At 34.6% G+C, this 24,142-nt stretch overlaps 1 protein-coding gene across 1 annotated transcript; it reads right to left on the bottom strand.

Moving 5' to 3' along the window:
* Positions 1-22,802: 22,802 nt before the first annotated feature.
* On the bottom strand, positions 22,803-23,417 carry LOC106755419. The gene has a single exon (XM_014637569.1). It carries the CDS (start codon positions 23,415-23,417, stop codon positions 22,803-22,805), a length of 615 nt encoding a protein of 204 aa, XP_014493055.1.
* Between the last annotated feature and the right edge of the window lie 725 nt (positions 23,418-24,142).

Below are 24,142 nucleotides of genomic sequence, written 5' to 3'. Positions count from 1 at the left end.
GATTTTAATTTTCTTCCCCTTTTTAACATGTGAACAAATCTTGTAACAAAATACAACACTCCCCCTATCAGTATGCATATTACATTTCAGTATTAAAGTTGCATGATAGAGATATGACAGAGTATGTATTATCCACATATTTTCAAGCATTGTATCAGAGAAACATATCATAAGTATCAAAATATTTCAGATACAGCTTGTAAGAAACAACCTAGTGTTATCATCCATAAACTCATACCAGATACACAACGAATTATACACAATGAAGTTTATGATGAATAAGCACATATCAAATCATTAGTAAAATATTCAGAAGTTTAGAAACTTCAAACCAGTTGACGAAACATAATCGATTATGACTCTCTTTTAATCGATTTGTTCTGCAGTGCAATGTGAAATATCCATTTCATCTTAGTCATTAATCAACACTCCTGCATATACTTTTCATCTCATCTCGATAAAACATTAGTCCTTATGTAGTATAATTGTGCAATAACCATTTATCACATATTAAGTATGAGTATGCAATGTAATGATGTACCATTAAAGTGTTTAATTGCAATCATACAAGCGATTTAATTAGATTAAGACAATTTAATCAATTCAATCATAGATTCAAATTTGATTTAACAAGGAATAATTTCATTGATATTCAACAGGGTGAATACAATCAGCAAAGCAAAAGATGGCATAAGAAAGCCACTGAATACAAAATCAAAAACACGAGAACAACAAAATAAGACTAAAATAAAAAAAAAACAACTAATCCTAATTCAGAATTACGTTTTCACATTTTTCCCTTTTGTTTATTCCTCTTCATGACACTTATTAACATGTCACTGTCACTTTCATCCACAACACTTTCCTCTTCATCACTCTCTTCTTCCTCCTCAGACTCGTTATTCCCATCATCAGAATCATTCATGTCCAGCATCTTCTTGATTGCCATGACGTCTTAACTGGTGTTTTAAAAGAATTTTTAGAGAGTGCATCTCCCTCACCATGTACTTTTCAAACTCTGATCGAGGTCGATATGGAACGAATGATGAACCTGCAACATTTTCCTCTTCATCAGCATATTCATCCTTGAACAACCATCCATCTGAACCATGTTGGTGTCCTATGTGATGCAATACTGATTTATCAATCATATTGCTTTTCCCGTATGACTTACAAAACTCACTTGCACATTCCACACCAAAATGGATTAACACCTTTGAGATGAATACATAATAGGGTAGGCTAACATATTCAAGCCTAGTGACTTTGAGCATGTTTTCAGAAATAGCAGTTGACCAGTCAGTCTAGATGTTTTCCTTGAGAGCATATATGAGGCATAAATCCTCAGTGATTGCTTGTGCATGGTTACTTCCTCTCGGCATGAGTATCCACGAAATGATAAACGCACACAAGCTATCATCCTTTTTCATACCATCAGTCTTGTAATGAGAATAGTCCCTCACTTCATCTGGATTCCTCTAGTAGTCTTGATATACTATAAACTTGTGGAATCCTTCCACACCCAGATGACTTTGTTCTCCTTCCAATTTGAGATCGGCTATCTCAGTCCACACTTCATTTGTAAGCTTTATGCCTACCTCCTTTACTCTAGAACAGAGTGTGCCATCACTTATCTTCAGATTCAAGTTAAATACCCTCACCAGTTCAGGGTACTAAGGGTCCTCCATCTCAATAAACTTCTTCAATCCATGTCTACTAAACCATTCAAGAAAATTAAACCCTTCCCTTCTAAAGAAATTCAACTTTACATACTTATGAGGAATAATCTTTCTCATTTTCTAGTTATCCAAAAAGAAATTTGTTTGAGAACTCTCGTCACTTATCCATCCATCAAGGGTTGGTCCACGAAACATATTCTTCCTTCCAACAATATTGACCCTTTTTCTTTGTGATGATGAAGAAGCCATGATCTCATATATGAAGAAGATAATTTCCCAAATGGCTCAAGAGAGTGAAAATGCAGAGTTTGTAGAGAAAGTGTGAGTGACAAATTTCCAAGATTAGGGCTTATAGGTCAGAAACACAATTTGGAGGGAACACAAAATTTTTAAAGTTTCGCGCACAAAAGCTCAAATCGATTTCAAAGATAGTGTTGGAAAACGGGTAGGCTTCATTTCAACACAAGATGGGGGGGGGGGGCGAGGGTGAATTGGTGAAGTTTCAAAATCAGAGTCTTTTTAAAATATTTTTCACAAAGTAGAAACCATTACACAATTTCTTGAATCGCAAGTAATGAAAATTTAAGTGTAGCGAATCAAAGTAGACTACGTAAATAACAGAGTCGACTGAATGTAAAAGTGTAGGGATAGAGAATTCAAAGGCAAGTTTTTATACTGGTTCGGCCTCAATGCCTACATCCAGTGTCCTTCCAATCCCAGGAAGCAAATGCACTACAATGGTCAAGGTTTTTACAACAAGGCTTTTATAAAGACCTCCACGTCAAAAATATAAAATACCTTTCTGACCCTCTAACCAAAATATAGGCAATACAAACAACAAGATATACAACAAGATATCCCCTCTTATGCAATCTACAACCTACTTTGAACAATCCTCAAAGTGTTCAGATTCCACGAGTCTACCCCATGTAATCAAAACAGGTATAACAGCCACAATCTTTACAAAGATTGAGAGAAATCTTGATCAGCAAGCAAGCACCGCAATGTGCATAGTTTGATCAACCAATAAGCATAATAGAATTCTCCTTCAGAACCTCTGCAAAGAAAGATCTCCACTGTCTTCTTGATGAGTTCTTGGAGCACTAAAACACAGAGAAACAATCTGAAACAGAATATGAAAATGTCAATTCTTCCAAAGTTCTCTGAATTACTCAAGTCTCATCTATTTAAAGATTTCTATAAATCAGACATTCTTGTAGTCGACTAAGCTACTAATAGAGTCAACTTTCCTCTGACAACAATAATAGTTAAGTCAAAGTAGTAGCTGTCAATTCAAACAAATTAATTTCACATTCAAGACAGTTGACCCTTATTCAATGCTTAACTAACTTTGAAAAATATAGCGTTACTTTTCACAAGCATAACAAAATTTAAAATACAACAACTAACAAAGTCGAATGCAAGGCGCACATAGTCGACTTTGACACATCTACATATTTTGAAATTCTTTTCAATGTCAGATCTCACATAGCACTGAATTTGAAAATTTGTTCAAAGTCTTCAGTCTTAATCGATTCAATCAATAATGAAGTCGACTTAAACTATCAGATTTGTCACACAATATAAGTTCATAAAAGTGCATATGGTTTTCCTTTTCCAAAACATATGCAATGCAATCACAACAAATGTAACATATATCAGAACAGTGAATATTCATTCATATATTAAGATCAACACAAAACATGTTCAATAAGATTACAATCAAACTGAAGATTGGAACATGTAACACATCAACAATACATGTGTTATTAAAAATGTTTTGTCATCATCAAAAACCAGAGTGAATAAAGCACTGTGAGATTAAGGCTAGCTAAACCAGTGCTTCCCTTATCAACAATCTCAACAATCTCGCTCTTTTTTGATGATGCACAACCATGATTAATAAACAACCATGTTTGAACACACGCAACACAATAAACCATTCAAGTAATCACTCAAAATCAAACAAATAGTAAGTGCAAGTGATTAATTGATCTTTCTAGTGTATGAAAGCAATTTTCAGAGTATAAAGCATGTAAAAGATATATAAAGAACCTTTACTCTGAAAAAGCATTATCAAATAATCATAAAATAAGCATATTTACCCCTTTGTAAGCAATCAAGGATAATAAAAGATATAATCAACCATTTCTCCCCCTTTGTGCATTAACTAAAAAGGTATGCTTCTGGATATGATATGTTGATAAACCAAAAATAGAGATGGATCAATGTAAAAACATTTTACAATCAGTGAAGATGATGCACCCAAGGTGTCAAAGCGGTGCAGCGGAATGGTTAACGCGTTCAACAAACAAAGAGGAGGGTGAATTGGTTTCTGATCGCAACTTGTTCTTTTAATAATTTTCTCACGTAAAAATAAATTCCTTAAAAAAAATTAAACAAATTAAAAGAGTAAGGAAGAGAGAAAATTGCATGGGTAATTTTTATACTAGTTCAGATCACAGAGATCCTACATTCAATTTTTAATCTCAACCGAGAATTAACGCTTCACTAGCACAAACCAACAAACTATCACAATCTCAAAGAAAATAAAGCAGTTTAAGGTTAGAATACCTCTCTTGTTACCCCAAGAGGTGAAACTCACTTCCCTTGTGTCCCACAAGGGATGAACACCTCCTCTGAATCTTCACAGAGGATGAACACCTCCTCCGAATGCTTCACGAAGGATGATAGGCTTTCAACTCAGGAACAACAATAACACTCAATCATGTTGGAAAACAGGTAGGCTTCTTTATACATCAAGAGGAGGGGGAGTTGAATTGGTGATGTTTCAAAAATATGTTCTTTTCGCAATCTTGCAAACAAAGTATAAATCTTCTTAAACTTTCTTGAAATGCAAGCAATCAGAAAATGTATGTAGCGGAAAAAACGTAGTAGACTGCTTCAGAAATAGAGTCGAATGAAATGTAAAAGATAAGGGATAGAGAAAATCAAATACAGGTTTTTATACCGGTTCAGCCAACAATGCCTACATCCAGTGTCCTTCCACCCGGAAGCAAATACACAATAATGGTTGCGGTTTTTACAACAAGGAATTTATAGAAGACCTCCACGTCAAAAATATAAATCTCCTCTCTAACCCAAAACCAAAATATAGTTGCACAACAAAACCAGAATTGCAGCAAGAATCCCCTCTTCTACAATCTGCAACACCACTCTGAACAATCCTCAAAGTGAACTATCCCCCTGTATCACAACAGGTACAATTCCAGCAATCTTCACAGGATGCCAAGCCTTGATCACAATTCCACAGTCTTCACGGGATGCCAAGCCTTCAACACGATCAAACAGAAGCACCTTTCTTGTGCAGGTAATGATCAACAAGTATTATGTTCCAGAGTGCTAATCATTACCTGCACAAGAAAGGTGCTTCTGTTTGATCGTGTTGAAGGCTTGGCATTATGTGAAGACTGCTGAATTGTAATCAAGGCTTGGCATCCTGTGAAGATTGTTGGAATTGTATCTGTTGTGATATAGGGGGATAGTTCACTTTGAGGATTGTTCAAAGTGGTGTTGCAGATTGTAGAAGAGGGGATTCTTGCTGCAATTCTGGTTTTGTTGTGCAACTATATTTTGGTTTTAGGTTAGAGAGGAGATTTATATTTTTGACATGGAGGTCTTCTATAAATTCTTTGTCGTAAAAATCGCAACCATTATAGTGCATTTGCTTCCGGGTGGAAGGACACTGGATTTAGGCATTGTTGGTCGAACCAGTATAAAAACTTGTGTTTGATTTTCTCTATCCCTTATCTTTTACATTCCAGTGACTCTATTTCTAACGCAGTCTAACAATTTCACAATGATAGTCAATTGTGCTATAGTAGNAATGATGGATTTAGGGTATAATGCTAGTAGCCTGTTAAGAGAATACACAGGTGTTATTTCTGAGTGGAGAGACGTTGATTCTATCATTAGCATGGATTGCGAAGAATCTTTTTCTGATTGCTTGGATTTCAAGAAATTTTAAAAAGCTTTATACTTTGTTTGCAAGATTGTGAAAAGAACATATTTTTGAAACATCACCAATTCACCCCCCCCCCCTCTTGGTGTATAAAGAAGCCTACCTGTTTTCCAACAATTGGCACCAGAGCTGGTTTTCATAAGATATTTGAAAAACTAGTCGACTCTGTTTTTCTCTGATTCAACTATACAGACCTAGGGATGACTTCCAGTTTTCAAACTTTTGGTGAAGGTGCTTCAACAAACAGACCACCTCTGTTTGCTGGTGAAAATTATCTATTTTGGAAAATTAGAATGCAAATCTTTCTTGAATCGCAAGATAAAGGAATTTTGGATGCCACATTAAATGGACCTTTTGTGCATACAAAAACTGTTGATGATAAAACTGTTTTGAAACCTTTTGTTGAGTTGACTGCTGATGAAAATAGAAAGGCTCAGTATAATGTTAAAGCTAGAAATATTATAGCCTCTACACTAACTATTGATGAATTTTTCAGGATATCTCAATGCAAAACTGCAAAGGAAATGTGGGATGTCTTAGAGGTAACTCATGAAGGCAGAGATGAAATAAAGAGAGCAAGAAAGAATTCTTTGATACAGGAGTATGAATTGTTCAGAATGAAAGCTGGTGAAAACATCTATGATGTGCAGAAACGATTCACTCAAATAGTAAATCATCTCATGGCTCTCAGGAAGGTATTTGAAAAAGAAGAGATCAATATAGAGATATTGAAAAGTCTGAGCAGAAATTGGCAACCAAATGTCACAGCAATATCTGAATCCAAAGATCTCACAACGATGAACATGGCTGGCTACCTTGTTTGGTAAGTTATGTGAACATGAATTGGAACTTGGTAGACTAAAGGATGAAGACGAGATTGAAGAAAAGAATTTCATTGCTCTAAAGGTTACAAGCAAGAACAACTCAGAAACAGACATGGACGAGAAATAATTGATGACCTTGATGGTAAGGAAATTTAGTCGACTGTTAAATAATGATAATCAACTGACTAACCTTACAGGTCAAGGCAAAAAGAAAAGCTTCAGTACAAATATTGTTCAGTGCTATGAATGTGGAAAAGAAGGTCATATCAAGCTTGATTGTCCTGATCTAAAGCCGAAACAAAAAGGAAAGAAGAGATTTCCTCAAGGTAGAAACATGAAAAGAAAAGGAGCATACATTGCTTGGGAGAACTTATATTCTAAAAGCTTAAGTGATGAAGATGCTGATCAAGAAGAGGAATCCAACATATGCTACATGACTGGAGTTACATGGGACGATTATGAAAGTGATGCAGACATTTCAAATGAACCAGTGGAAGTCAAATATGATCTGCTGCAAGATGCGTTTAAAGAACTACATGCTGAAGCAATGCGACTACATTACAAGGTTAATCAACTAAACTCTGAAAGAAGAGACTATGAAAATAGAATTAATAACCTTGTTGCTGATAATGAGAAAATAGAAAAAGAATTAAAAGAAGCTTTGTTATCTGCTAAGAAGGTTGAAATTAAAACTGTTACAGTAGAAAAATATTGTTAAAATTGTCCTGTTCATATTGAAAAGATAAGTTACTTGACTAGCACGCTAGCTAAGTTTACTCAAGGAAGAGACAATTTAAATGTTGTTTTAAAATCATCTGGAAGAGCAATTTATAGACAAGGAATTGGTTACAAAGCTCAATCTAATAGAACCAATGCTAAGAAATTTACTGATTTAAGTAAACCTGCTAGAAATGCATGTTTATATTGTAACTGTCTTGGTCATACTGTTAGAAATTGTTATTACAGAAATGTTGTTGTTCCTAAAGGATTATATGTTTGGATACGAAAGGAACAAGTAACAAGGACTGACATTCATGGACCCAAAGTTAAATGGGTACCAGCAACCAAAACTTAAATTGTTTTGCAGGATATATTGTAGATGCAGTTGATCTCAAGGATGAATCAATTATGGAATACATAAAAAATCTTGAGTATCTACAACTGGTAACATTGTATTAATCTACAACATTATGCTTGATTTGATTGATTATGATTATGTGATTGATTGAACATTATGCTTGAATTGATTGACTAGTTTATTGATTGAGTTTGAAACTATGTTTTTCTGTGCATATTAGTCGACTATGTTATTAATACATTCACCTATATTTTGAATGTGTCCCTAAACTCTGTTTTGAAAAATTCATGTGACACTAAACGGTCAACTGTTGGGGCAAATCGGCAAGTGTACCGAGTTGCACAAGTAATATAAAATGGTAAGACCAAGTATTGTATCCCAGAGGACTCTCGGATCTGAACAGTTGTGTGAAAACAAGATTAATTAAGACTTAAAATAAAAGAGATCATGGTTTTAGGATGCAAAAATAATAAACAAAATAAAATTGCAATTGATGATCAGTGACAAAGGAGCACAAATATGAACGAAGATTGATTAATATGAGATGGGTATGTTGTTGGGGTTAGATTTAACCTAGTTCCCTCTCATGTATATAAGAATTCTACTTTATGCATTAATGCCAACGTCCCTCACTAAATCACTTAAACTCGATCCCTCAATAAATAAGCTTGTCCCTAATTACCAGTTCATACAATTCCTAGCATTTCTGGTAAAAAGATGTGACGATCAAGAGGTTAAGACGACTAAGACTCATACCCTCATCCCTAGGCAATATAACCCTTAGGAGTAATTCAACAAGAACCTGAATTGAAAGGAACCTCCCGACACTCATGCAATTCATAGATAATGCTATTGTATAAGCAAGAATAAAAATAGATGAATTACTCTAACAATTAAGGAAAAAGCATATGAAATTAAGAATCAATTGAAATACATGAGAGTTCACAAGGTTACATCATTCCCCAACAACAAATAGAAAATAGTTCCCCATAGACATGGGGGAACTCTATGAACAATGGAAGAAAGAAAGAGAATGGAAGACTAAGAATTGGCTAAGAGTGTATTGACATGCTCTTCTCTGCCAGGGATGCAAAACCTAGAACCCCAGGGTCCTTTAAATAGTGTCAGACGCGTCCCAGAGTACGGCCTGGTCCAAAAGAATCAAATTAGAGCTAAAATAGGGCCCGGTCCACGTGAATTCATGCCCAAACGTCGTAGGGAGCTCGCTCAAGCGTGAATTGAGGGTCATGTTTGGCTTGGGCGTCAGTTTTGGATGCCCAGGCTACGAAGCAGCGCCGCCCGGGCGTCGAGGGCCACCGCCCGGGTGGCGGACGTCTATTTTCTGCGCTTCAGCTGCGCTCCTAGTTGCCTGGGCTATAGGTTTTCCCTCCTTCTGGTGCCTTTTTGACCCCTTCCGAGCTCCTTCTTCTTGGTCTTTTATCTCTTCTTCCAGTATTACCTCAATTTCTGTAAAAAAACATGGGAAAATAGTCATAAAATCATAGAAATCAACCTCAACTGTCTTGTTCACACAATTTAGTCAAAAAGGATGAGTCCAAGCAAGTTTCTAAGTGAAAAATGGTGTTTTTAGTATCAAAACTGCATCACAAATAATGGTGTTTTAAACCGTTATCAGACTTGCAAGTCTACCGACCAGAGAAACAAGCAATGGCTCAACCTGAGGCTCGTGTGGAAGCAGAAGACGATGATCCCCTATCCATATTGATGTCAAGATTACCTCAGTTGAAAAAAGCATCGGTAGCGGTGCAGTGGGAGTTAAGAACATTTGGCATCAAGTTCCATATTCCATTGTATATTGAATTCAGTGATGCATTTGAGCTGATTGGTGGAGATAGAATGTTGAACATTTCATGCATACAATTGTGGTGCATGTAAGTTTTTTATTTGTTATTTTCCAATTTGTATATTAGTATTATTACTTTTTAATAAATATACTTAACTTTATTCTTATAGGTACTTGGACACCGTCGCGGTGGAATTAGGTCGGGGGTCAATTTATGGATTTCTTGAACCTCAGACCACCCAACCATATGGAAACACATTAGATTCTAGAAAAATATATATGCAAACATGGATGACCGAGTCTAAGAGAGAGATATATATGGCGCCATACACTGATGCGTATGTTTTCCCAATATTGTTAACTTTTATCAAATTTTAATCAATAAACTCACTGGTTATTGGTACATGATAGGGGTCATTGGCAACTCATGGTGATCATTCCAAAAAGAGCACAAGTTGTATGGTTTTGTTATCTTCATAGGAAGATGAAACCAGAGTTGAAGTCCTTGATACAAACGTAAGTATTACATACATTCTTATCAATTCATTATGATATTAATAATATTAACTTATGTTTCTAATGTTTCAAATTTGTTTAGAGTTTTGACTAGAATCAGAGGACAACAAATTGATATTATATATCCTAAGGTTGGAATTCGTTGATCTTTAACCTTTAATTTTCGTAGTCAATTATAAACCATTACATTTGACTAAGTTCTTTCACATGTTTAGTGTAATAAGCAAAATGATTCATGGGGATGTGCCTACTACATCATGTCATGGATGAAGGCAATCGTCCGAGCAGGAATCAGAGGAGATGGGACTGAGGTAGAAATTTACATTTGAAAATATTAAAAACATCAATAAATTATTGACATTAAAATGAACATAATTGTAAAGTTTCCTTCCTTGATTTTGTAGCAATTCAACACTACCTCTCCATTGTCCAATGCAGTAATAAAGATGATAAGAGAGGAATGGGCAGGATATTTGAATAAACATTTTAACTAGCTATAGTTTTAGGTTTTTTTCCTTTCATGATAGTAGCATTTGCTTACTTGTGTAGCTTTTTAACTGTGAATAAATGTATACTTCGAATAGATTATTGAGGATAGATAAAAATTGTGAATAGATGTATACTTTGATGGTAGCATTAGCATCTTTTACTTTTACTATTTAATTGGAATTGATGAATTGATGATAGCATGGTTTAAATTAATTAATTCTGTGCATTTAGGAATTGGAAAACTGGTTTCTGTATTTCAGGTTTGGTTAAATGAGCTAAAACGAACAGAATTTAATAAAAAAACACTGAGGTAACGTCAATTTATACACTGTCCGATGTTAATATATGTATTCTATGTCAATCTAGGCGATGAGTGACGTTCATATAATGTAGTGGATAACAATAATAATAAAATGTTGGGCGAGAATCTCTACGGCTCCGCGATAGTAACGTCAACTCATGTTCGACGTCAACCTTACATCAATCACCTTATAACTGACGTCAAATATTCCATTAAAAATAAATATTATTCAAAAATTGACGTCAAATTTTGCACTTGACGTGAAACTTACGTCCATTTTCTTCTACCGCGACGTCAAAAATTACGTCAGTTCCATCTACCATTTGACGAAAAGTATTTCTTTAAAAATAAATATTTATTCAAATATTGGACGTCAACTCTACTCTATTCGACATAACTTAACGTCGATTTGGCGAAAAGACATTTACCTTACATCAAGTACCTATATAATCGACATAAAGATGACCGAGTAACCTCACCCTGTAATATTCAAAGTAAATTTACGTCACCTGCTATAACATCGCCAACAAATGCATCGTTAAAGGCCAAAAAGAAACGATGTAATAGGCTGTTTTTGGACTATTGATAATCATTTAGTATGGAAAACTCTTGTATTTAAAACTAATTCAGATGAAATCTATAATGAAATAAGAAAGGAACACAACATGGAATTAGAAGATAGTATAAAAGTCAAATGAAATTAATTACGACAATTTAATAGATAATTTTGTATCATAAAAGGCTCCAAAAGTAAATTTTAAATAACATGTCTCATTTTTAAGTTTGTTTTAGACTTCCTAAATCTATGAGCTGCCCTTAATTGTAAGCAATTTTTATTTATTTTGTAGGTAATTTTTAATTAAAAATAATTAATTTTTACAAATATGGATAAATAAAATATAGTTAAATTTAAACAAACAATCATTTAAAAGATAATATTGATAAAATAATTATTTTAATTTAAAAAACATATAAAGAGTAAAGATGAAAATAAATGTTGACACTTATTTATATATATATATATATATATATAACATTGTTTAGGAGTGGAAGTTTAAGGAAATTTAAATACTCTTTTCATGTTCTAATCATAAGCGGTTGAGAGATATCATTAGGTCAATCATCATATATTTAAGATATTGTTCATTTTGGAATATTGTCGGTTATGGATTTGTCCTTAAAAAGCCCCTTAGAGGGTGGAAGGAGGAAGACATATTTAAACTACACTTGACCTCAACTTCTAAGCGATGTTGGACTGTTAGGTATGGTAGGAACATAGGCCTTCATTTGAGGTTTAAGGGAAATGAGAATTCATCTCCAATGAAAGGCTTAAAGGAATCGATGATTCGTCTTACATCCAAGGCATTACTCGTTTTGGAGCGTGAAACTATGTCACAATTTTGTTCTTAAACAACGTATTATATTATGGAAAGAGAAAAACGTCCACTATCAAACAAGTGAGAAAATTAGGTGTGGTAGGAACAATAATAAAATAAAAAGTTAATAAGATTATTAAATTAAAATAAAAATATATTTGTTTAGATCACATTAATTATTTTTATTATTTTTGTACAAGTTTTTCATTTAAATCTAGGTTTAAATACCTTTTTAGTCCCCAAGTTCGGATCGGAATTTTCGTTTTGTCCCCGGTTTCAAAAATGAAGCCCTTTGGTCCCCATGTTTTCAATTTTGAATGCAATCGGTCCCTTCCATTAAGTAGATGCTAACGGCGTTAACTTTTCTTCGCTCTCCTCTGCTATTCCTGACACTTCTTTCTCTCTCTCCTATTTCTCTTCTCTCTCTCACCTTTACAACATCATTATAACTACCTAACTCTCACCTTTTTCTCTCTCACCTTTTCCATCTCTTCACTGTTTTACTTCTCTCTCACCATTGTTATTATGTATATATGAAAAAATAAATAAAATAAAGTATACTCAATTGAGTGCCTTTATTCTAGTTTTAATTCATTTTTATTTTGTTTTGTTTAATTTTGATAGAAATTGCGTATTGTCTCTCAGTTGAAACATGGGGTGTGTGTTTGGGAAAGGAGCGTCGAAGAGGAGAGAGGAAGTGAAAGTTGAAAGCGCAGAAGAAGAGGGTGTTGTTCAGAATGGTGGGAATGTGAAGGAGGGTGGAAAAGAGGAAAAGAGCAAGCCCTCAAGAGGGGAGAGAAGGCGATCTTCGAAGCCGAATCCCAGGTTAAGCAATCCACCCAACCATGTACATGGTGAGCAGGTAGCTGCAGGGTGGCGCTCTTGGCTCACCAAGGTTGCTGAGGAAGCTATTAATGGGTTGATCCCTAGAAGAGCTGACACTTTTGAAAAGTTGAATATGGTATGGAGGTTAATTACTGGTTTGCTTTCTTTTCCAGTTTAGGTATGTGGACAACCCCGTCTTTTCTTCTTCTTTTTCCCCTTCCTCCACCTCACATTCCCTCACTTGCCACAACACCATTTTCCCTCATTTTCTTGCAATTCAAAACCACCGCCACAGCGAATGAGAATCAAGCCCTAACAGTAGTTTCCCTCCCACCAATCTCAAAAAGCTGAAAGGGGGGTTTTGAGTTTCAACCAAGGGAATGAGCAAATGTAAATTCAAAAGACCCTAACTTTTCCAGACAAAAGTGAGAATGCAATGATTTGGTGTCACCCCACAAGTTGCAATGCAGTCAAAGAAAATGAGCTTATATCAGTCAGACATGCACAGCAGAAAAGAAAAAGCAGAAAAAAACAACAGTAAAATATGACCAGCTTTTCCCCCACCAGCGAAGTTCCTTTCTTTCTTGTTGTTCCTGCTATGTTCTCGGAATTGGGTTTTTTTTTTTTTTTTTTTCTGTTAACCCCTTTAAAGTGTATATAGATATGGATGGATACTGAGTTAGATCAAGGTTGTAAAAAACAGTAAATTTCTAGGAGTTAGGAGAATCCCAGATTCAAAGATTAATGTACACAAAATGATGTCTCGGAAACTAGAAATTGAGATAAAATAATAAAGACACTCAGTTGAGAGAGAAGTAAAATAGTGAAGAGATGAAAAAGATGAGAGAGAAAAAGGTGAGAGTTAGGTAATTATAATGATGTTGTAAACGTGAGAGAGAAGAGAAATAGGAGAGAGAGAAAGAAGTATCAGGAATAGCAGAAGAGAGAGAAGAAAAGTTAACGCCCGTTAGCATCTATTTAACGGAAGGGACCGATTTCACTCAAAATTGAAAACATGGGAATCAAAGGGCTTCATTTTTGAAACCGGAGACAAAACGAAAATTCCGATCCAAACTTGGGGACTAAAAAGATATTTAAACCTTAAATCTATTAACTTTTTTTTTTTTAATTCAAAAAATTTAACGTTTAATTCCTTTTTCGCTATTTTCATTCGCTTTCCACCAGGTAGTCTTATTAAATATATTCAACATTAGAGAATTTAATAACCCCGTTTATCTTGCAATGATTTTCACTTTTAATTTAATAAAATTTATTCAACATTAGAGAATTCAAGAACCCCATTTTAGCCTCTTTTATTTATATAATAAAATCAAGTTCTCATTCACCGTTCTTAATATTTAATTATTTTTTCTTTGCAAAATTTTTAAATAAATTTAAAAATACGAACATGAAAGAATATATACTAATCATTAGCTGTAATATAGCTTAATAAATAAAAGATGTAAAGCAAATGTTAAAGAATATATTATGCTGATTAAATGGCAGGGGAATGGTATTTTTTTTCTTACATTAACATACTTAATGGAAACATTTGGAATATTATATTTAGGGTAAAAATAATTAGCCAATTATTTTTCCATGTTGTAATGTCTTGTTTTGAATGACATATTCCAATACCATTAGTTTCCTCCCAAAGGAATCTCAAGCTCTAATATTTTCGAATATTTCATTTTCATTAATATTGTTACTCAAATCTAGCTATTAATAATAAAAATCATTTTCAGAATGAATAGATAACTCTTTTCAAAAATTACAAAAATATCTTAAGAAATTAAAAATATGTTCTTAAACATATTCTTCTCTTACATTTTTTTTAATTTTCATAACATGAAATAATGAGAAAACAAGAATCAAATAGTGGAACATATTCCCAACAAATTTATCAAGCATTTTTTATCTTTTATTTTCTCATCTCGGGAATTGTTGTTTTCAAAAAGGGATATTTTGTATTCCAGATTGGATTTTTATATTTGAATGAATATCCTAATCGTAAAAGCAAAATAAAAATTTATATAGGATCCTATTCGATAAGATATACCTTTCAAAAATTAACATCAATAAGATCATTTTTCTTGTTTCAAACAAATCTTCAATTTTTTTAAGAATAATATTACAAATTTAAAACCAAAACACAAAACAAAATATATTATGATGCGTCTAATAATCTAATAATAAACATGAAAGAAAGAATAAAATCTAATAATGGAGCTTTTAGGAAGACAATACTAAAGATTGATGGACTTGAAACGATGAAGATTCATCCACAAACCGAAAAACAAAGATATTGAGAATAATATGTTTCAAAAGAAGGATTCCATGCTCAAGCAATATACTTTGCTGTAGTGTTTGGGGATGGGAACATCTATTATATAAAAGAAAGTAACTTTATTCACAAGTGAATGATATTGACTTAATAGAATAGAACTGCTGGATGCAAAAAGTTTTAGATTCGATTCTTGCTCTTCCTTTTGCATCATGCCCTTAAAAACAGCATAACCCCACATTCTTTCAAACTTTATATTAATAACTCCTTTAATGCTAAGGGGCACAGGTGACATACTATTCCCTTTATTTATGCACACACACACAAAAGCTATTTTAATAGTGACAATCCCAAATTACCATTATCTCAATATCTTTCGGCTCACATACTAGTATACCACCTTTTCCATCATGCATGGTATATATATATATATATATATATATATATATATATATATATATAATGTTGATGTAAACTTAGTAATTTTGGAATTAATGGTTTGAGTTCAAGTTGTATAGCTACTTGTTATTAAGATCAATAAATAATTATAACTTAGATTATATCATAAATATAGTCGATTCAATCTAACTGATTTTAAAACATTTTAGATCAACACGTAGATCTCAAATTAGACGTGATATAGATCATTATTTTCTAAAAAATTTGTATTATATATATTATATTAGAAAACAATATTTAATCATTTTAAGTACTTTTGATATATATGTTACGACTTAGGAATCCTTTATTTTGGAATTTAACAAAAGTGTTTGACGAAATAGTGTTTATCAAAATGACCATTTAGGATAATGTACTAAATAGTATCTATGTCTAAACAATATCCTAAACGCAAACAATATAAACTACTACAAACAATTTGATAAACATACTTGTATAAATGCTATGGTACAAGGACTACACAAAATGCCATAATTAACATCTAACGTTTCAAATCCAAATCTATGAATAGTACTTTTGTCTATTGTGTTGTTTCTCTTCATCTGTGCAAATCCATAAAGGACAAACGTTTTATTCAAATGTTTTGTGCTGATTCGAATTAATGTTAAAAGATACAACGACATTTGGGGAACGTTTCTTCAATACTTTGTGTCTACCCATTCCGTACAAGCAACACAAATGGTTTTGGAAAAGTAACATAGCATCAAACCTCATATTCAAGGTTACACATCTACACGAAAGTCAATGTTTATGAGTAACAGATCTCTCTTGAAGTTGTCTATGTAAAGAAGACTACATGAAGAGAAGAAAACTAATGGAATAAGGCCAACAAAGGCACCTCTTACAAGAGCGACAATCAAGAGAATGTAAGAAGAGCTTGATGAGGAAGCATCAAAGGATATCAAAGCCTTGTATATCAAGCTCAATTTTCAGCTATTGGACCACTCAGCGCAGGGAGAAGCTTGGTCAGTTCATGATACATGAAGACTTCTTCCTGGCTTGTGAATCAGCCAGTGCCCAACGGAGGTGGGTTTACCCCTTATGGCCCAAGAGGAGCTTCTATATTTTCATGTTTGATTTTCTTTGTACACGTGGCTAAGCCCCCGTAAATAGTTGAGAACACTTGACTCTTGATCCATTTGATTCGACTAAGGATCAGTCAATACTTATATCACGCAAAGGTGTTGAATCACCTATAAGTTCAACACCTCGCCCTTTGTAATTCTCACTTTTGAGTGCCAAGTAATGTTATGTTGTTGAGATCACTCTAGCCTTTACTTTCACCGAGAGTCACCCTTGAGTCCTTCTCCCACTCCTCTAGCCTCCTTCCTTCGTAGTCGCTTCACACAAACATTATTTTCTCTTCCATTTCACCATAGAATATTCATTTTTGCTGCACCTTTGCATATTTGTTATTGAATTTTTGTTTTTTGTTTCACTGCACCATCGAGAATGGCTATCCAAGGATTTAGGAGCAAGCCATCATGTGGTATCAAAGCCCAGTTGAAGCTTCTTGTAGTGAGATAAGTGTTTTTGTTCAGTTTCCATGTTGTTCAAGTGATTTTCCATTTTTGTCCTAATGTATGTACTATTTAATCAGTTTGTATCTGTTCTAAGTAGGTTTTGTTTGTGTAAAAGAGTTGTTCTAAGCTTTGAGTCAAGTTTTTTATCATTTTAATCAGTGCAATTGTTTTGTTTGAGTCTTTAATTTGAAATCTAATTCTGTTTTCTCAATAGTTTTGTTTTCTCGCTCATTTTGTCCATTAATTCTTTGTTTGTGCTTTTAAATTTCGTTTCATGATTTTGATCTGAGCTGGTTAATTGTTCAATGTCTGCACACCATATGAACTATGAGCCCCTTGACACACTTTCACTACTAATGCACGTGCACAGCTATTATAGTATTTAACTATGGACATGGAATTGTAGCAAAGGCATTCTCCCAAGCCACCAAACAAAGAAACGAAGAACAAGATTACAAATCAAAGGTTCCATGATATACAACAGGGAATAAGAGTGAAAAACAACCCCTAAAATTCTTGGATGCTTCAAGTATTTAACCTCTCTTAATGTCACTCCAAAACAAAATAAATAAAACAATGCTTTCTTGATGAGTTTAACGTTGCTAGAAAATGAAAAAAAAAAAAACTTGTTGGAAAATCAATTTAGCTTGCTGGACAGCCTCTCTAAACAATTTTTCCTCTCAGTCCACTTCCTAAGATGCTACCTTAGTTGGAATAAGCCTATAGGACTAGACTGCACCACAAGGACTTCACAGCACCACAAATTCCCAATTAATAAACACCAAAACAGATTCAAGAAAATATTGGACAACAACCAATTTTTGCACTTGAAATTGACAACTCAAAAGGCCAAAAATTGAACAAGCAATTAAAAATAGTTTCTGAAACAAGTATGCACTCAAATTGAACCTAATTGTTGAGATTGTTGATAAAGGAAGCACTGGTTTAGCTAAACCTTAATCTCACAGTGTTCTGGTTTTTTATGATGACAATACATTATTAATAACACATGTATTGATATGTGTTAATCTTTATTGTGTATGAAATCTTGAAGAACATCTTTGTGTTGATTTCCGTATATGTATGCATATTCATTGATTTTCTATATGATACATCATTTGTGATTGCATAACATATGTTTCAGAAAATAAAAACCACATGCACTTAGTTGAACTTATATTGTGTGGAAAAACTGCAAGTTTTAAGTCGACTTCATTATGAAGTAAGTCGATTAAAACTCGTGACTTTGCACAGATTTTCAAAAAGAGAGTTATGAGTTATTTTGTGATGGAAGAGTGCTCCGAGAGGATGACCATACGAGCATCGCGAGCTCCTCGAAGCTTCCTCCGAGAAAAATGACGCAGCGGAAATGAGACGAACAATCTAGATTGAGAGAGAAATCGGAAGAGACTTTAGAAACCCTAGGAGACAAGCCAAACTCTAAAACTAGAGAGGATTTGAGTCAAAGAACCCTAAAATGGTGAGAAACACAAATATAAACCGATTAATCAGTTCAAACTCAAAGTTAAACGGTGGAAATGTTTTAGATCGGAGCAAAGAAGGATTCAATAGGTGGAAAATGGAAAAAAAAAGGCGAGGAAAGGTGTTTGTTCAGTAGAAAGCGGGAAAGATGATGTTTCAATTGGTAGAAATGGCGAAAGTAGTGAGAAAACAAGGTGGAGAGTAGAATCTGACTTACAATTGAGAGGATGCGCTTGAGAGGAAGAAACCCTAGCAGAGGTTTCTTTGAAGTGGAAAATGTGAGTAATGGGGTTTTGTTGCGTGGTGGAAGGAGACGCGAGAGTAAAAATGACCAGGTAATGTGAATGTTGACGCGTGCGCAAGGAGGTGTCAGTAGAGGAAAGGCTTACGCGTATGAAGCAATATCGTGGAGGTGAGAGAAATAAGGTGAAGCACCATGGAATTTCAAGGAAAATGAAAATGGAGGTAGTGTGCCTTGGAAGGTGGCTAGAGGAAGTCTTTGGACTCTCTAGCCTTGTGACTTTGAAGAGAGAATTAATTTCTGATTCATAAAATTTAATTCTCATTCATCTCAAAAGTAAGGAATACAAGAGAGGAGATGGGTATTTATAGTAACCTATGCTCCTTGCAAAAATACGAAAAAGAGGACTACGTTAGGCAGGATTCCATCGTACCCTCCCTCTTAAAAAAAAGATTTGTCTTCAAATCTGGCAATCGCCTTATGAAGAAGCTTCACATAATCTTGGGAGCATAACCATCTTGAAGTGGCCTTATTCTTTTAGATCCAGTTTTCTTCCTCCTGGATCAAAGACGAATATGCAACACACATGAAATATATCTCCAATTAATATCGATCCAAGAAAAGTATTTTCTAAAATAATAACATTGGAATAAGGACTTCTTATAGTTTGTTTTGAAGTTACTTTGCTTTTGTCTTGAGTTATTTGTCTCCCTAAAGGTAACAATAACTCAAGATTGCCATACTTTGAAAAAGTTTTCATTGAATATGGGATGACAATTGACTTGAAAGAGAGAATAATATTTGAAGATTGAACAATAATTGGAAAAGAAGTAAAGAATTGGAAACCTTCCCTTTTAGGTTCCATGGTCTTTGAAAGAATAGGACTTGTTATCATTAACAATTTCTCCTTTTCTTTCTTCTCTCTTTCTTGCCTTTCTCTCTCTTCTTCTTTTCTTCTCTCTTCTTCTTTCTTTTCTCTCCTTCTCTCTCTTTCTTTTCTTATTCTCTCCTCTCTTCTTCTTTTCTCCTCTCTTCTTGTCTTCTCTCTTCTTCTTTTCTCCTCTCTTCTTCTCTTCTTAATTCTTATCTTCTCTTTTCTATTTTCTTTTTTTCTTCTATCTCTTTCTCTTCTTCTTTCCTTTCTTCCTCTTCTATTCTTCTCCTTTCTTTTTCTCATTCTCTTTGCTTATCCTTGATCTCTTGAAGTCTTGCCCCAAATTCTAATTCTCTACGAAGAAACCCATGATCATTTAAATTCTCAAGAAAAATTTTTCCATCTTCAATGAAATCTCTAATTAATTTTAGGTTTCTTTTAATGCTTGAAGGCACAAACTTTCTTCTCATACAAGCTTTTAAATCATACCAATCATGAATGGGAGACTTTCTACCTTTCCTAACATGNTATTGTCTTTCATCCCACCACTCACTTGCATGCTTTTCAAATCTAGAAGATAAAGATATGAATGAATGGAGTTGATGGGGTTTACGGTTTCATCCTGATCCACCCTCCTATATCTACTATTCCTATTATATTCAACTTTATTATCAATGTTCAAGCAACTTTCTAATTTACTCTAAACCCGATCTCTCGGCAAAAACAAGCCTATTACCATAATTACTAGTTTACCATCTCTAGTCTCCCTAACAATTACTAATGCATTAATGACAGAAGCTTAAAGCAATTGACTGTCCTATTCCTATCTCTAGGCAATATTTCATAATCAAGAGAATTCTTAGTTCTAGACTTCCTCGTACGTCCCTGTATCGACAAAATCAAAGATCATGACACTGAATGAGTTAAACAATGCAAGCTTTAAAGTACAGAGAAGAAAACCCAAACTATTGATAATACAAGTATATGAATAAAATATGAATTTCAATAAAAGAGAGTTTCACAAATATTACATCGTTCCCCAACAACAAAGGGTTTAGTTCACCATTGACATGGTGAAACTATATCGATTTAATGAAAAGAATGGAAGAATAAGCCCTAGAATTGGTGAATTGGAGCTTTCACATCCAAAAGTTGCCTCCAAGGAGTGTAGAAGGTGTTCAGTTGTCTTTCTCTACCAAAAGATTACCCTAGAATTGTTTTGAGGGTCTATTTATGAGCTATGAAAAATTACAGAATTTTGGCCCAAGCCCAACTACAGCGTTTAGCACTGGATTCATCGCTCAACGGTAGGTGCAGCACTCCATTGGATCGCTCAGTGTTGACGCCCAGGCGTCCTGCTGTATTGAATTGAAGTTCTCAGCGCTTAGCGGTGGGTTTTGGTGCTCAGCGGTAGACACGGTTCTTCATTCACCCCTCAAAGTTGGCGCTTAAGCATCTGACCATAAGTCTTCCCCAGGCGCTCAGTGCTGAAATTGGCATTGAGCGATAGGTGTGATTCCTCTTTTGCACCTTTCTTCATCCTTTCTTGAGTCCAAATCCTTCCTACTTCACTTTCCATCCTTCAATTCTCATTAAATCTTGTCAAAACAATGTAAAACCAAGCATAATATCTCTAAAACCACCTTTGACTCTCTTGTAACCTAACTTAAATGTTTTGCATGATTTTAAGCTCATTCTAAGTCATAAAGGGTGTGTTTTGATATCAATTTCAAGTATAAAAATAATGTTTTTAGACCGTTATCACAACCCCAAACTTAGAACTTTGCTTGTCCTCAAGTAAACAAAACAAAACTTAGCTTTCCACTTATCACCAAAATGGTTCAAGACATTTAAAACTTATTCTCTCAAACCAAGTAATTACTGAATTCAGCTTTTCAATGGAATCTCATCAAGATGCACACATGCTTCATTTCATTCCAACTCACATAGTTACATACTCTTCCACAGATGTTATTCTTATGAATGATCAATCAACTAAGCATAAATGTAATCATGAATTTCACAAATGCTTCTTAATTTATGATGGATGCTCCCCAAATGAAGTGCTCTCACCAAAAACCCCAAACTTTGTCAAAGGAATGGTGCAAAGGTGATGAACAAATGATTTTTGGTCAGTGGGTGATGGGAAAAGTGGAGAGAAACCCTTGAAAAGCTTTTGAGAGTGCAAGAAAAATGTGAGGGTCTGAAAATAACGCTTGGGCGAGTCCTAAAGGGTGTTTAAAAAGTGCAAATTGGCCTCCAACGCTGACTTGTTTAAAAAGCCCAAATTTGCCTTTGTGACGCCATCGCTCAGCACTGGTTTCACCGCTGAGTGGTAGGCGCGATTTAAAGTTTTTCACCCTTTTTGCTTGCCTTCATGTTTTGTGACCTGTAGCACTTAATTTCACTCTCAGTTCACAATTTTATGCAATGCCCCTCTCTCATGCAACACTCAAATCCTAAAATGCAATTAAAACAGAGTTAAAAATTAAATAACAATCAACTGGGTTGCCTCCCAGGTAGCGCTTGTTTAACGTCACGAGCCTGACCCAAACCTTTCTAGCACTTGTCAGTAAGTGCAAATCTTTCCAACACCCTTCAGTAGGTGTGCTTACCTGTATCCTTCAGTAGATACATAAATAATTAGCATCCCTCAGTAGATGCTACCCAATAAAAAAAAGTTTGTTTACAAATCCAAAAATTACAAGTCCAAATAATCAAAAATAAAAAAAATAATGTTTAACAATTACTGGGGTGCCTCCTAGTGAGCTCATATCTTCTCTTCCATGTTGATGTCTTCGTCACACCAACTCATCAGTTCCCTTCTATCCACCCTCTTGACTCTTCTGGAGTATGGACTTTCAATTTCTACTACTCCTTTCTTTTTATGCTTCTTCATCATCCATTCCTTCTTCTTATATTACCCGTGAACCAAGTTGGAATGGTGCATCCTCTGAGTCGATGTTGATAACTGAGTCAATGTGGATTGTGCCTCCTATATCAACATATTCTTATTTATGTACCTGCAAAATATTACAATTATTATTGTTAGCACCTTTAGATGCTCAAAATGCAACATCTTTCCTTGAAGCTCTATATTTGGCCCTCTTTTGTATTCGTGTGAGCCTTTCCACAAAGCTAGTATAAATCAACTTGTTTTCTTGGTCCTTCAGCATAACCATTTCATCATGAATGCTTATAACCATTTTAGCCGTTTTCATGAAAGGCCTTCCAAGAATCAATGGAATCATCTCATTGGCCTTCATCTCCATTACGACAAAATCGACCAAAAATTCAAGATACTCAACACGAAAGACCACATCGTCCACTACACCAGCAGGTCTCTTCGAAGATCCATCCGCCACCACCACAGAAAGATTAGATGGTTTCAATGTTAGCCCACCAATCTTTATCAGTAAAGATAAGGGCATCAAGTTAATACGAGACCCGGAATCTAGCAAAGCTCTCCCTACATCAACATCTCCAATGGCGCATGAGATAGTAAGACTCCCTGGATCCTTCATCTTAGGCGGATGCTTCCTCTTCTTAGGACGTGTACAACTTCCTTGTTTCTCAATTTCTTCTTCTTCAAGATCTATAACTTCTCCAAGATAGTACTTTATTCGCTTGGAATAAACAGGAAGTTGGTGGAGTACTTCAGTTGAAGGCATAATCTTCATCTGATTAAAAATCTCTCTAGAATGCCCACAATTTCTTTCTTTTCTCTCTTCTCCACTCTCGTTTTTTCTATCTTCTTCTTTTTCAAAAATTTTTTCTCTCCTCTCCTCTTCTTCATCCTCACTACTCTCTAGCTCAATAATCTTTTTTTCCACTCCTTTCTCATCTATGCTCACCACAATTTTGCACTCTTCTTTAGGGTTAACATCAGTATTAGTCCTAAATTGATTCTTTTCCGTGACTTCCACCCTTTTTGAGAGTTGACCAATTTGTATTTCTAAATTCCTAAAGTTAGCTTCATGACTTTTATAATAAGAGTCATACACCTTTAAGAATTCATCAAATTTATCATCCAAGCTTCTAACATTCTCAGTCAAACTAGCCACCTGTTGCCATAAGGGTGGTTGTTGTGGTCTGATGAAGAGGCCTCCTTTCTGTCCAGATGGGTTATTCTGGCCCTGCCCAATACTAGGGTGATTCTTCCAACCTTAGCTATAGTTGCCTTGGTGGAAGTTACCCTGTCTATACTAGAATTAATTACCCATAAAATTAGCCTCCTCTTGTGCATCCTCAGGTGCAACACATTGACCATTAATATGATCACCTCCACAAAAATCATAAAGTTGTTGAGCTTGAGAAACATTCTTTATTTCCTTTGGAATTTGCAACATAATATTTGATAGGTTCTCCATTTGTTGAGTGAGAAGTTTACCTTGAGCTAGTAATG

The sequence above is a fragment of the Vigna radiata genome, unplaced genomic scaffold, assembly GCF_000741045.1.
Source record: "Vigna radiata var. radiata cultivar VC1973A unplaced genomic scaffold, Vradiata_ver6 scaffold_259, whole genome shotgun sequence".
NCBI classification, from domain to species: Eukaryota; Viridiplantae; Streptophyta; class Magnoliopsida; order Fabales; family Fabaceae; genus Vigna; species Vigna radiata.
Note: the sequence above shows the minus strand (reverse complement) of the source record. Positions and strands in the feature narration are given on the sequence as shown.